Below are 16319 nucleotides of genomic sequence, written 5' to 3' on the forward strand. Positions count from 1 at the left end.
TGTGTCTGTTTGCGTGCTTGTGTACTATAGGTTTTGAAGGATGTCAATGAAAAGAAAACTGGATATAAAACAGTTCTTTAGAAGTCAAACTGTAAGTTACTTCAAGGGTGTATAGAGGCTCAACAATATTGAATAATTCAACAATATATCACTCCAGTCATGCCCCTTAGAGTGCTATAATGAGCATATACCATGGACTGGAGTGAAATATTGCTTTTATAAAACGTTTACAAATAAAGGCATTATGAAATAGGAATACTCAATCAATTTAATGTAGTTTTATTCAACCAAAAATACATATTATCCAATAAAATAGCCTCACTGTGGAAAAAATAGTCCCACCTATCCAGACGTTAGCTCAAAATTAGCACTGCATCTCATCTTTTCCTCCGCTTTTTGTCAGGTGAAAGTCAATGCTCAGTCCCCTCTACCATTGTTAACCCTCCCCGGAGGTGAAAGTTAACCTTAAACATGTGAATTCAACTACTTTAGTCTCCGTTTTTTAACATTGTAAAAACATCAGCTGTCTTTTACTACGGACTGCAACAGTCCGTTGTCATGGATACATGACAACAACTTCCATTCATACCAGTCATGCGTGCCTGAGGCGGAGTGATAGCCTACGCTGTGATAAGGCTTTAGAATATTTAAACCACGGTTAACAGCCAATCAGATGGCCGGATTTCACCTTTCCGTTTTATTTTTTTTAATTATTTTTTAGTTTCATGTATTTGTGTAGAAGTGAGCAACGGTTTGAAAATACCAATGAACAAAACTTTGTGGTGGAATTACAATAAATCTTCACTAGATGATCATGTGATTTTACAATTATAAAATATAATTAATTAATATTAAGTAATATTCATATTTAGTAAAAGCCTTTTTGCTCAGGCAGTAACTGTACCATCAAGCTCTATGGTCATTGTCCTTAATGTATCTGTTATGCATCAACATATTTTTTTGTAAGGTGACAGGCAGCAGAGAGGTTGGAGGAGATGGAGGAGGAGAGGCCAGAGAAGTTAGAGGAAGAGAGGCAGGAGGAAGTAGAGAAGGAGAGGCTGGAGATTATTACAGTTCATTTATGTTTATTTACAATGTTGTATTGCATGAATGTATTTCTGATGTTGTTGATGGACAGTAGGCTATGTTAATTGACAGTATGATGCCCAGTTGCACTACGGCCCTACACTAAAGAGAAAAGATGAGAACTCTTTGAAGTTGTCTCCTTTGCTTTCATTTTAGTTGCTTTACCCTATAACATCTGCAAGACGTGAAATTATGATTGCTAATGTAAAAAAAAAGAAGTTAATTTTCAGAGTGCTGCCTTGGAGCACTTTTGTGTCCCCACCGATCTCAAAATCAAACTTACTCCCATGCCCAGCGCTGATACTCCAACAGAGTCGCTGGGCCAATCGGACATGTAAGACGGTAGTCGTAATGTTAGCCTGTTCGGGGCTAATTGTGCTACCTTAACAGTAAACTCCATGGTGATGAGGTGGCGACTTGTCCAGGGTGTACCCCGCCTTCCGCCAGAATGCTGCTGAGATAGGCTTCAGCGAACCCGAATGGGACAAGCGGTAGGAAATGGATGGATGGATGGATGGTAACAGTATAAGAGAAAGTCAAACACAAATACACATAGACGGCCTTGTGGTTAGAGTGTCCGCCCTGAAGGTTCTGAGTTCAATCCCCGGCAGAGTCATACCAAAGACTATACAAAAGTATCAACGGTTGGAATTGGGGGTTAAATCACCAAATGATTACCGAGCGTGGCCAGCGCCGCTGCTCACTGCTCCCCTCACCTTCCAGGGGATGAACATAGGGGTGGGTCAAATGCAGAGGAAAAAATTCACCACACTGAGTGTGTGTGTGACAATCATTGGGACTTTAACTTTATCATTGAACACAACAAAACAATATCATATCAATGTTAATGTTAACATAATGTGTTGTCAAGACTTGGACTTTGGTGCGGTTTGTTTTCCCGTGGTGCTAATGACATCTTTTATTATTAACTCGAAAATATTACAAAAAAGAAAGGATATAATCAAAAGGCGCTCTCAGCGGAGGTACAAAACTTGGCTATGAAAACAAAACTATTACTACTACGTAAACTATGGACATAAAACAAAACTTGCAAACTATGGAATGAATAACAAAATCTTACTTGGAACGAGAAAGGAGCATGGATCATCGGCATGGAAAACAAGGGTGTGTAGAGGGTGATGTCGCCAGGCTGACTGCCTGGCAACTGCAGGCTTAAATAGTGCTGTGGTGCATAAGTGAATCAGGTGCTCGACATGACAGGTGAAAAGTAATGAGTTGTCATGGTGACAAAAACAAACAAGAGTGCACAATGAGTCCAAAACCAAACAGAACGTGACCACAAAACATGACAGTGTTAAAAACTCTTTAAAAAAGTATTAGTTTGTCATTCATTCTTGCGAAGGATGAGGGAGGAAAACGTTCATATTTTCAGGGCTCGTTTGCTGATCAGGTCAGATCAGCCCTCTGCAGGCTGATTATCAGTGACTTTTGTTTACACAACTTTCATGTGTAAAATATACATTTTCATGTGAATCCGCAGTTCCCTTTGTACTGGTTCAGTGTTCCTGCCATCATGAAGGGCTGGATGGACCGAGTGCTGACTCAGGGATTTGCTTTCTCCATGGAAAAGATGTACAATCACGGAATTTTTAAGGTCTGTCTACTTTTGTACTCTATTGAACATATCGCCTCAGTTATGCAACCTCTTTTAAGGAAATTGTTGGAAATACAAATCTTTGATTAGATTTTTGAGTTGAAAATATTTTGGGGAAGTTTTTCACTTCCATTGTCCCATGGCTCACTTTGGCATTGCCAACAAAAAGTGTCTGTCTTCATTTGAAAAACTAACTATTTAATACGTAATAGCAATAGCGGTTTTAGGTAATAGCTTTATGTTTGCAAGCATCATTAATAATTTAGACGGACAATGTGTGTCTACAATTCAGTATAATGGATGTGTTTAAAATAATAACAAAAGCAATTTTTTTTATTATTAATTTGATTTTGTATTTTTCTTTTAAGGACAAAAAAGCAATGTTATCTTTTACAACTGGAGCAACAGAATCAATGTTTTGCCCTGATGGCATCAATGGAGACATTAACGTCACACTGTGGCCTCTACAGGTAAGGATGGACAACCTCTAGAACTATTCACAAGTGTACAGCACATGAAATTAAATAGTTTTTCATGCTGTAGTTCAAAACCTTGCAGAAATACAGACCACCTTTATAATTGATGCCTTGCCTCAATTTGGTGCCCACTTGAACAATTTCCACGTAACAGTTCAGTTTTTATGTGGATCTATACCTATACCTAGGTATGTGTATCATTTACATTTGAACTGATCGGTACCAAACCCCTGAACCTGGGAATCGATAACGGTACTCTGCGGTATCAACTTTCTTTATAAGTGGTAGTAGAAAGTGAGAATTTGATTGATGATAAAATCAACACTCATCGAAAAAAAGTAAATTCTCAGCTGATAATGATCATTGTTGTGAGCCTGGTTTTCAAGTATGCATTCATTATGTTTCCATGTGTATGTGTGTTGCTGTAGTTAGAAAGTAGTCTTTGCCATTACATTGACTATACCAGTTTTTTCTTTTGTTGAGCCCTATAAAGTGTTTGTACTGCAAGTATTGTATTTATTACACACCGCCTGTTTGATTGTAATGTGCATTTTAGTTGAATTTTTGATAACCGAATTTGGAGGTTTTGTAATCGCCATGTACTGTAAAATAGCTAATGCTAATCAGTAGCATGTACAGTGTATGAGATATCCAACGCAAGTGCATTTTGAAAAATGGAGCCGTACTTTTGTGTGATTTCCATCAGGCAAGCTTTCTTTGTTGCCATACAATATTGCAACATTACCTAAAACCTGTTCACTACGAATACACCTGCTTGTGTTATGTTTAACTAATGGGGAGATGACAGCAGACTGACACCAGGTGGCAGTAATGTCCAAAGATTTATTTATATATATATATATATATATATATATATATATAATCAAGCAATATAAAGTAAACTAAGGAAATGGAGTGTGTACCAGATCCAAAAGTGTATGTGGTGTGAGGCTATGTGTGTGATTAGCTGAGGTGTGTGTTACCAAATGTTGTGGAGAGCGAAATAACACGGAAGTCCGTAGGACAGGAGCGAAGAGGCAAGATCCGTGTCAAAGCGGGGGGAGTCAAGGATTTAGGGAGTCGGTCAGAGTCCAGAGGGAGATCCACGGAAAAAGGTGAGACGCACAGCTCACTCTAAAGAGGACTGAGGGTACTGCGGGGACGACACAAGAAAACACTGATGGGCAAACACAGCAAGAACAGGATAACATGAAGAAGGACGTGGCTTACTGTACTCGAACAGAAGACTATACTCCAGCTAGTGATGGCAGGTTGTCCAGGTTTAAGAAGACAGATCGCTCATCAAGGACAGGTGTGTAGATTGCTGGAAAACTATTGCACCTGGTGGCTGCAGCAGGGCGGAGGCGCGCGCGGCGCGTCCCTGGGTCTGCGCGCCCAAGGACGTGTCCCGAGGAGCGCAGGAGTCCGAGCCGTAACAGCTTGCCCGCTAAGTGCTTGAGCCGGTGCCGAGTCTGCAATTAGATGTAACGTCGCGTTTAATAAAGATATAGAACTATGGTACCGTTTGATTTAATGTTAATTGGTACCCGGTGGTACTGACGGAATTCCGTTGGTACTTATTAAAGTACTGAATTCGGTACCTATACCAACTTCTACCTAAATTACAATTACCGGTAAGTTAACAAGTTAACACCCAAGTCACTGACACTGCAAAGGAAATGAAGATCATATCAAATACAGTACTATTTAATAATAGCAACATGAAAATGTTTTTTTTTTTTTAAGAATTTGCAAACTTATTACAACTAAAAAACTTAAAATCACATGTACATAAGTATTCACAGCTTTTGATCAAAACTTTGTTGATGCACTTTTGGCAGCAATTACAGCCTCAAGTATTTTTGAATACGACACCACAATCTTGGCACACCTATCTTTGGGCAGTTTCACCCATTCCTCTTTGTCAATTCCTCTTTGCAGCACCCCTCAAGCTTCATCGGGTTGCATAGGAAACGTTGGTTTTCATCCTGGAGGTTTCTGTACATTGCTGCATTCATCTTTCCCTCTATCCTGACTAGTCTCCCAGTTCCAGCCGATGAAAAACATCCCCACAACATGATTGCCGCCACTATGCTTCACTGTAGGGTTGGTATTGGCCTGGTGATGAACGGTGCCTGGTTTCCTTCAAACCTGACGCCTAGCCTGCGCGTAATACAATCTGCGTGTGCATGTTGCCTCATTTAACCAACCACGAAAAACACCACGCAATTTGAACCAATCAGAAACAACGTACAGCAACATACAGTGCGAAGAAACAGAGATGCCAAGACCCGCCTTACGTTGTTTCTGATTGGTTTGAATTGCGTAGTGTCTTCTATGGTTGGTTAAATGTATGCACAGTGAATTGATGGCTTGGTCTGGGATTGGTTATTTTGATCTGGATGCACATCGAACATGTAAAAAAAGTTGTCTAACTGTAGCTCCCCCATGCCTTTACTTATACTTGCCACTAGTCGAGGCCTTGCAGCCACTGATCATCTTATTCTGCCTTGACGTCAACAACGATGGACCACGCTCGTACATTTGCTCAGAGTTGCCAAGCTTCATGCTTTCAACGTGACAGTCAAGCAATTTACCCCTTTCTATCACTACACACCACACTTGACATTACTCAGGCTTATATTCCCCATTCACTACTATATATTTTTTTCATAATAATAGAATACAATAGAATGGACTTTATTGTCATTATATTTGCATATAATGAGATTAAGGACTCCAGCGTAATGTGCAGTAGTGGGAACAAATATGTGGTAAAAATAAATAACACAAGACGTAATAAAGGAAAAACTAACAATTGAAATAAACAGACTACTATCCAATAAAAATAATAAGCAATTCTGTACAATATACAAAACACTATAGAAATACAAAATACTATGCAATATACAAAAAAAGACAAGAGTACCGGAGTAATAAATAACAATCAGTCACAGACGTATTGCACTCAAAGGGTAGTATTGCACTATAGGGTTTTAGGGTAATACATTGTATAGGGGTGGATTATTATTATAAGTTAGAGTTCAACATGGTGACCGCTCTGGGAAAGAAGCTGTCTCTAAACCTGTTTGTTCTGGCTCTGATGCACCTGTTGCGCATGCCAGATGGTAGCAGGTCAAACAGGTGTAAGCCAAGGTGTGTGCTTTCCTTGGTGATGCTTTTTGCTTTGTTGAGGCATTGGGAGTTGTGGAGATCCTTCAGGGAGGGCAGGGGCAGCCGATGATTTTTTGTGCAGACTTATTTTTGTGCAGACTTTATGACCCTCTGAATCGCCTGTTTGTCTGCTTCAGTGCAGCTGGCGTACCACACTCTTATGCAGTACGTCAGCAGGCTCTCGATAGCCGAGCGATAGAAGGTCACCATCAGCTGTCTCTTCAGTCTGTTCTTCCTCAGCGCCCTCAGGAAGTGGAGTCTCCGCTGGGCTTTCCGGATGACCGCAGTTGTATTTTGGGTCCAGGAGAGGTCAGCAGATATGAGGGTGCCAAGGAACTTGAAGGAGCTGACTCTCTCCACCTCCTCGCCGTTGATGTAGAGGGGGGCGGGGTCTGATAAACTTTGGTGTTCGCACTTTGCCGTAGTTCGAATATCTCTGATTGATTGATCGCAATAACCAATCCCAGACCAAGCCATTAATCCACTGTGCATACGTTTAACCAACCACAGAAGACACCACGCAATTTAAACCAATCAGAAACAACATAAGGCGTTTTTTGCCGTCTCTCTTTGACACACCACCACTGTACGTAGTTTCTGATTGGTTTAAATTGTGTGATGTTTTCAGTGGTTGGTTAGGGTAGGCACGCACAGATTGTATTACACGCACACTCTTCTGAATGTGCTGGCACACATTGTATTACACATTACGAATTTGGATACACGCGCTCAAATCTTACACGGCAAAAGCGTCCGCAAAAGTCACGTGTAAGCAGACAGCCCATTGAGGGGTTCTTTCTAAATAGGGACAGACAGACAACTCTTAATACAAACACTCAAATTGATATACAGATACACAAATTAGTGTATTGGATTTCACACGCACAGACTGAGATAGACATTTGCAAATAGTTTTGCCACAACAATACTTCCATTGAAGGTTTCCCTCTCTCCACTTACAGTGACCATAGGGTTCTTGGTTTCCTCCCTGACAAGACTAACATACATTCAGCAATGTACAGAGACGTCCTGGTGGGAAACCTACACTTCTCATCCAATCTGATGGAGCTTGAGAGGTGCTACAAAGAGGAATGGGAAAAGTGGAATGGGTGAAACTTGTGGCATCATTATCAAAAATACTTTTGGCTGTAATTGTGATTGTTTTTTTGTTGTTTTGTTTTAATATATTTGCAAACATAAAAAAAAAAAATCACATTGCCATTAAGGGATATTGTATGTAGAATTTTGAGTACGTAAAATACAAACCCCGTTTCCATATGAGTTGGGAAATTGTGTTTGATGAAAATATAAAAGGAATACAATTATTTGCAAATCATTTTAAACACATATTCAGTTGAATATACTACAAATACAACATATTTGATGTTCAAACTGATAATTATATATTTTTTTGAAAATAATCTTTAACTTTAGAAATTGATGCCAGCAACACATGACAAAGAAAATGGGAAAAGTGGCAATAAATACTGATAAAGTTGAGGAATGCTCATCAAACACTTATTTGGAACATCCCACAGGTGTGCAGGCTGATTGGGTACAGGTAGGTGCCATGATTGGGTATAAAAACAGCTTCCCAAAAAATGCTCATTCTTTCACAACAAAAGATGGGGCGAGCTACACCCCTTTGTCCACAACTGCGTGAGCAAATAGTCAAACAGTTTAAGAACAACGTTTCTCAAAGTGCAATTGCAAGAAATTTAGGGATTTCAACATCTCCGGTCCATAATACCATCAAAAGGTTCAGAGAATTTGGAGAAATCGCTCCACGTAAGCGGCATGGCCGGATACCAACATTGAATGACCGTGACCTTCGATCCCTCAGACGTCACTGTATCAAAAACCGACATCAATCTTTAAAGGATATCACCACATGGGCTCAGGAACACTTCAAAAAACCACTGTCACTAAATACAGTTCGTCACTCCATCTGTAAGTGCAAGTTAAAGCTCTAGTATGCAAAGCGAAAGCTATTTATCAACAACATCCAGAAACGCCCCCGGCTTCTCTGGGCCCGAGATCATCTAAGATGGACTGATGCAAAGTGAAAAAGTGTTCTGTGGTCTGACGAGTCCACATTTCAAATTGTTTTTGGAAATATTCGACATCGTGTCATCCGGACCAAAGAGGAGGCGAACCATCCAGACTGTTATCGACGCAAAGTTGAAAAGCCAGCATTTGTGATGGCATGGGGGTGCATTAGTGCCCAAGGCATGGGTAACTTACACATCTGTGAAGGCACCATTTATGCTGAAAGGTACATACAGCTTTTGGAACAACATATGCTGCCATCTAAGCGCCGTCTTTTTCATGGACGCCCCTGCTTATTTCAGTACGACAATACCAAGCCACATTCAGCACGTGTTACAAATGCGTGGCTTCGTAAAAAAAGAGAGTGTGGTTACTTTCCTGGCCTGCCTGCAGTCCAGACCTGTCTCCCATCAAAAATGTGTGGCATATTATGAAGCGTAAAATACGACAGTGGAGAACCCGTACTGTTTAACGACTAAGAAATCCACTTTCAAAGCTTCACAATTAGTTTCCTCAGTTCCCAAACGTTTGAGTGTTGTTAAAAGAAAAGTTGATGTAACACAGTGGTGAACATGGCCTTTCCGAACTACTTTAGCACGTGTTGCAGCCATGAAATTCTAAGTTAATTATTTTATGCAAAAAAAAAAGAAAAAAAGTTTATGAGTTTAACCATCAAATATCTTGTCTTTGCACCATATTCGATTGGATATTGGTTGAAAAGGATTTGCAAATCATTGTATTCCGTTCATATTTACATCTAACACAATTTCCCAACTCATATGGAAACGGGGTTTGTAGGAACAGTCAGGATCAAAGCCCGCTCTGAACCATGGATCAATCCAGACCTATTAGCTGCCATAAAAGACAGAGACAGAAAATACTTTGAATACCAAAAGTGTATAACCGAAATCAATAAAAAAAAACAATATTAATAACCTCAAATCACTCCTTTCAATGCTCAAAAAGCAATGCAGTAAATCAAGAAATAAGACAAACAACCTGACTAAATCCTTAAAAAAAAAATTATATCGACAACAAAATAGAGGAAATCACAAATAAGCCACGTGAGCTCTGGAAAATTCTCAACAACAAGCTTCCTGGATGCAGCCAGAAACTTAAAACCAGACTCACCAACATCAACATCAAGTAGGGTGACTCCCTCATAACAGACAAAATGGAGGTAGCAAGCAGACTTAACACCTTTTTCACCAGCATAGCCACAACTCTCGTTAACAAGCTGTCACATCACTCTGGTCGCTTTGGTGTAGAAAACATTCAAACTTTCTACAGAAAGCTAGGAGTAATCAACAACAATTTCAAATTAGAAATGGTCTCAGTTAACGAGGTGCTTAATAAATTTAGCGCGCTCCACCCAAACAAGGCCACCGGCCTTGATAATATCCCGTCCAGATTCCTCATGGACTCTGCCCACCATTGCCCCAATAATCACACATATAATAAACCTCTCAATCAAACAAGGCCAGGTACCCAGGGATTTCAAGATAGCAAGAGTAACCCCCCTTTATAAAAAAGGAAGCAAATTAGAACCTGGTAACTATCGACCTGTTTCTATTCTCAGTTCCATTTCCAAAGTAATGGAAAAAATTGTTTATGAACAGGTTGATAGATACCTTGCTACTAATAAACTAATGTACAAATTACAATCCGGCTTCAGAACTAACCACTCCACTGACACATGCCTTCTCTATCTGACCGACCACATCAAACATGAGGTGGACGCGGGCAAATACTGCGGCATGGTCATGCTGGACATTCAGAAGGCCTTTGACACCGTTAACCACGCTATACTGTTGGATAAGCCCAGAGCAATCGGATTCGATAAAACCTCATCGAACTGGATGCAATCTTACTTGGAAGGGAGAAATCAGGTGGTAGAGGTGAACGGCACCGTGTCCCCTACCCTCTCAGTAAGCTGTGGAGTCCCCCAAGGCAGTATACTACGACCTTTACTGTTCCTAATATACGTAAATGACATGCCATCAGCATGCGACTGTGAATTGTTCCTGTTTGCGATGACTCAGCCCTGCTGGTATCCGGCAAGGACAAGTCACAGGTGAAACAAATCCTCAGTGCTGAACTCCTTAATATTTGCACCTGGCTCGCTGACAACAAACTATCCATACACTTAGGTAAAACGGAATCCATCCTATTTGGGTCCCATATCCACCTTAAGAAAGTCAGTGACTTCACTATAAAAGTGGATGACATTGTTATCACCAGGAAAGATGAGATCACCGACTTAGGTTCCATTCTAAAGGCTAATCTTTCCTGTCATAAAATGGCAACCAAGGTAATCAAAAAGGCCAACCAAAGAACAAGATTCCTCTACAGAATCTCCTCTCTGGTCAACAAAAGCACCTTGAAGATTCTAGCGGGAACTCTCATTCAACCCTTTTTTGATTATTCTTGCACCTCCTGGTATCCCAGCACCTCCAAATGCCTCAAATCTAGACTCCAAACATCCCAGAATAAGCTAGTCCTGTTACTTTTAGACCTCCACCTCTAATCACACCTCACTCCAACCCACTTCTCCAAAGTGGGCTGGCTCAGGGTGGAGGACAGAGTAAAACAACTTGCACTCAGCCTAGTCTATAAAATTCGCTACACCTCCCTGATGCCGAAGTACATGTCAAACTACTTCCTTAACGTAAATGATCGCCATAACCACAACACTGGGGGGAGCTCCACAAACCACGTTAAACTCAGATTCCGATCTAACAAAGGTCTTAACTCATTCTCTTTTATTGCCACATCAATGTGGAATGCACTCCCAACAGGTGTAAAAGTAAGTTCCTTCAAAACTGCTCTAAAACAACACCTCCAGGCAACTTCAACTCCATACTAATACCCTCCTCCATTCACATCCCATCTCCCCGGATTATAAATAACCTAATGTAAATAATCAAATGTACTTCTAATGTATTTACTTGCTTTTATGCTATCTGAACTCACTATGTTCTCTGCTCGCTGTACATATCCTGCTAAGTAAGACCTACACTGTTTCAATGTCCATTTCTCTGTTGATGTAATTGTTGATGACTGAAGTACTGATATCAACGAAAGCTCCTCATCCCACCCCCCGGATTGTAAATAATGTAAATAATTCAATGTATATACTATGGTGATTAACCTGTGTGATGACTGTATTATGCTGATAGTATATATTTGTACCATGAATTGATTAACTTAAACAAGTTGAAAAACGTATTCGGGTGTTACCATTTAGTGGTCAATTGTACGGAATATGTACTAAACTGTGCAATTTACTAATAAAAGTATCAGTCAATCAATCAAAATATTTCATTTTGGAATAAGGGTGTAACATATAAAAGTGTGGAAAAAATGAAGCACTGTGAATACTTTCTAGATGCACTGCATCCCCGCGGTGGTCTTGCACACTGAAGGTAGGGAGAGAAATGCATGTTGGAGGAAGAAGGAAGTATCAGTAATGAAACCACTATGCTGCATAGTTATCACAGTCAATTTTGTTGGAGCAGAACCTTTCACATGTTCAACAATACCATCTTCATCCTTGATGATGGTTGTGGCATTTGTCATGTTGGTTCACATTTCTCCACTTGCTGAGCATTTTACAATGTCTAAGACCACGTCCTTGCAAAAAGGCATATTTTTCTATGCATTTCGGCCTCGTGTCCACATTCTTACACATTTTTCCTTAAAGACCGAGATTGCAAAAAGCTATTTTTCCTCAGCAAGTATGTAAAACTTGACAGATAAAACGGGTAAAACAGGGAGTTTTAATTTGTGGTACAATAAATGTGCTGATGTACCAACCCCGTTTCCATATGAGTTGGGAAATTGTGTTGGATGTTAATATAAACGGAATACAATGTTTTGCAAATCATTTTCAACCCATATTCAATTGAATGCACCTCAAAGACAAGATATTTGATGTTCAAACTCATAAACTTTTTTTTTTTTTGGCAAATAATAATTAACTTAGAATTTCATGGCTGCAGCATGTGCCAAAGTAGTTGGCACATGATGTTACATCACCTTTTCTTTTAACAACACTCAATAAACGTTTGGGAACTGAGGAAACTTTGAAGCTTTGAAAGTGGAATTCTTTCCCATTCTTGTTTTTTTGTCGTATTTTACGCTTCATAATGCACCACGCATTTTCGATGGGAGACAGGTCTGGACAGCAGGCGGGCCAGGAAAGTACCTGCATTCTTTTTTTATGTAATCACGCTGTTGCTACATGTGCTGAATGTGGCTTGGCATTGTCTTGCTGAAATAAGCAGGGGCGTCCATTAGAAAGACGGCGCTTGGATGGCAGCATATGTTGTTCCAAAAGCTGTATGTACCTTTCAGCATTAATGGTGCTTTCACAGATGTGTAAGTTACCCATGCCTTGGGCACTAATGCACCCCCATACCATCACAGATGCTAGCTTTTGAACTTTGCGTCGTTAACAGTCTGGATGGTTCGCTTCCCCTTTGGTCCGGATGACACGATGTTGATTATTTCCAAAAACAATTTGAAACGTGGACTCGTCAGACCACAGAACACTTTCCACTTTGCATCAGTCCATCTTAGATGATCTCGGGCCCAGAGAAACCGGCGCCGTTTCTGGATGTTGTTGCATAGTAGAGCTTTAACCTACACTTACAGATGTAGTGACAAACTGTATTTAGTGACAGTGGTTTTCTGAAGTGTTCCTGAGCCCATGTGGTGATATCCTTTAGGGATGGATGTCGGTTTTTGATATAGTGCCGTCCGAGGGATCGAAGGTCACGGTCATTCAATGTTGGTTTCCAGCCATGACGCTTACGTGGAGTGATTTTTCCAGATTCTCTGAACCTTTTGATGATATTATGGACCGTATATGTTGAAATCCCTAAATGTCTTGCAATTGCACTTTGAGAAACGTTGTTCTTAAACTGTTTGACTATTTGCTCACGCAGTTGTGGACAAAGGGGTGTACCTCGCCCCATCCTTTCTTGTGAAAGACTGAGCATTTTTTGGGAAGCTGTTTTCATACCAATCATGGCATCCACCTGTTCCTAATTAGCCTGCACACCTGTGGGATGTTCCAAATAAGTGTTTGATGAGCATTCCTCAACTTTATCAGTATTAATTGCCACCTTTCCCAACTTCTTTGTCATGTGTTGCTGGCATCAAATTCTAAAGTTAATGATTATTTGCATAAAACAAATGTTTATCAGTTTGAACATCAAATTAGTTGTCTTTGTAGCATATTCAACTGAATATGTATGGGTTGATAATGATTTGCAAATCATTGTATTACGTTTATATTTACATCAAACACAATTTCCCAACTCATATGGAAATGGGGTTTTTTGTAGTGGAGTATACATTAGTATCAAAAATGCACTTTTGAGTTAAGACCAGATGGACGAGAAGTTGTGCATCCATGTTATAATGGCTCAGCATGGAAATGAAAAATAATAATCTGACGTATTTATTTGTTACTTATTTATTTGGTTTTGCTTTCTAAGCATTATTTTCAAAGTATTAATATGTTTAAAGGAATTGTGCTCCACTCAATGTCTTTGCTTTTTTTTTTTTCTTCAGAATGGCACTCTGCACTTCTGTGGCTTTCAGGTTCTTGCACCACAAATTTTCTGGAGTCCAGCTTACTGCCTCCGTGAAGCCAGAACTGCAATGCTAGAAGGCTGGCGAGGTCGACTCAAGGGCCTGCTTGAGGAAAAGCCCCTGACTTTTGCACCGTGTGAATTTTTTAACCTCAGCCCCAAAAAGGGGTTTTTGCTCCTGCCCAAAGTAAAGGAGGCGCATGAATCAAACACCTATGGGATCACTGTAGGACACCATCTTGGCAAACCACTTCCACCCGACAACCAGACCAAAGCACAGTTGTCAGACGAATACACAAACTAAACATGTGAGTGGAGCAAGAACAGAAATTTTCCCTTGACTGAAGTACGGGCCTTTACACATAAGTTACATAATCACTGTGACACCATACAAAATGTATGTGAAAGAGACCAGCAAAATCACTGTCACGAAAATGTTAATTTTGCCTGATATTGTTATTTCTTCATGTATTTCATATTAATAAACAAAGTGTATTCAGTTATTACTTTTTTGTGGATTAAATTTTCATGAAAATAATATTTAATCAAGTGTATGTCTTTGTTTTACAGGTGTTCAGAGGTGACCTGCAGCACATTCTAAGACAGGGGTCACCAACCTTTTTGAAACTAAGAGCCACTTGTTGGGTACTGATTAATGCGACCAACCAATTTGATACACACTTAGATAAATTGCCAGAAATAGCCAATTTGCTCAATTTACCTTTAATAAATAAATCTATATACATAAAAAAATGGGTATTTCTGTCTGTCGTACATTTTTTTTTCCTTATACGGAAGGTTTTTTGAAGAGGATAAATGATGAAAAAACACTTGATTGAACGGTTTAAAAGAGGAGAAAACATGAAAAAAATGAAAATTACATTTTGAAACATAGTTTATCTTCAATTTCGACTCTTTAAAATTCAAAATTCAACCCAAAAATATGAAGAGAAAAACTAGCTAATTCAAATATTTTGGAAAAAAATTAAAAAAGAATTTATGGAACATCATTGGTAATTTTTCCTGATTAAGATTAATTTTAGAATTTTGATGACCTGTTTTATATAGGTTAAAATCCAATCTGCACTTTGTTAGAATATATAACAAATTGGACCAAGCTATATTTCTAACAAAGACAAATCATTATTTCTTCTAGATTTTCCAGAACGAAAATCTTAAAAGAAATTCAAAAGACTTCGAAATAACATTTAAATTTGATTCTACAGATTTTCTACATTTGCTAGAATAATTTTTTTGAATTTTAATCATAATAAGTTTGAAGAAATATTTCACAAATATTCTTTGTCCAAAAAACAGAAGCTAAAATGAAGAAATAATTTAAAATGTATTTATTACTCTTTACAATAAAAATTATTTTTTACTTGAACATTGATTTAAATGGTCAGGAAAGAAGAGGAAGGAATTTAAAAGGTAAAAAGGTATATGTGTTTAAAAATCCTAAAATCATTTTTAAGGTTGTATTTTTTCCTCTAAAATTGTCTTTCTGAAAGTTATAAGAAGCAAAGTAAAAAAAAAAAAATGAATTTATTTAAACAAGTGAAGACCAGGTCTTTAAAATTTTTTCTCGGATTTTCAAATTCTATTTGAGTTTTGTCTCTCTTAGAATTAAAAATGTCGAGCAAAGCGAGACCACAGCTTGCCAGTAAATAAATAAAATTTAAAAAATAGACGCAGTGCTGCCCGTAAGTGCTGCTATTTGAGCTATTTTTAGCACAGGCCAGCGGGCTACTCATCTGGTCCTTACGGGCTACCTGGTGCCCGTGGGCACCGCGTTGGTGACCCCTGTTCTAAGAATTAATAAGAGTCAAGAATCTTCTTGTCTTATAGTTTCCTCTCTGTGGTGGGATCACGATATAGAATAACGAGACAGAGATATAGAGTACATTCCAACTAGTAGTTTACTTCCTGAAACAGGTGCCTCGTTCAAACAGGTTAACTTAGTTCTGCTTGCAGAACAATAGCGTGCTTTCTAGTTCCCACTAGGAAGTCGTCGTTCCGGGCAGCTGTGTCACCCACGTATGCTGTCATAACTTCTTGACTTTTTTTGTTTTTTGGCTAACTAACACAATTACAGCACACCAGTCTCTGTGCTTTTGTTTCTATTTGCACAATAAGTCACTATGGGGCCTACAAAGAAATACAGAAGATGAGAAACACCAGGGAATTTGAGAAATAAGATTTCGTAAAATGTGAAATTGGCTTCCGTGTGACTGCCCCCCGCCCCTCCTTTACCCCCACTCATCGCTGTGTTTTCCAACAAGAGTCTTCAATAAAGTTAAAAGTGATGTTAAATTTAAA

General features: G+C 39.2%; 1 protein-coding gene across 1 annotated transcript in view; it reads left to right on the top strand.

The window, feature by feature from the left end:
- Positions 1-16319, top strand: part of nqo1 (NAD(P)H dehydrogenase, quinone 1) — a 35836-nt gene extending 19517 nt beyond the window's left edge. The window contains exons 4-7 of the mRNA XM_061887608.1: positions 2588-2701; positions 3070-3171; positions 13981-14308; positions 14571-16319. Coding sequence (XP_061743592.1) covers positions 2588-2701; positions 3070-3171; positions 13981-14304 — 540 coding nt within the window. The 3' untranslated portion in view covers positions 14305-14308; positions 14571-16319. The remainder of the gene's footprint in view (positions 1-2587; positions 2702-3069; positions 3172-13980; positions 14309-14570) is intronic.

This window comes from Nerophis ophidion, linkage group LG25 (genome assembly GCF_033978795.1).
Source record: "Nerophis ophidion isolate RoL-2023_Sa linkage group LG25, RoL_Noph_v1.0, whole genome shotgun sequence".
NCBI classification, from domain to species: domain Eukaryota; kingdom Metazoa; phylum Chordata; class Actinopteri; order Syngnathiformes; family Syngnathidae; genus Nerophis; species Nerophis ophidion.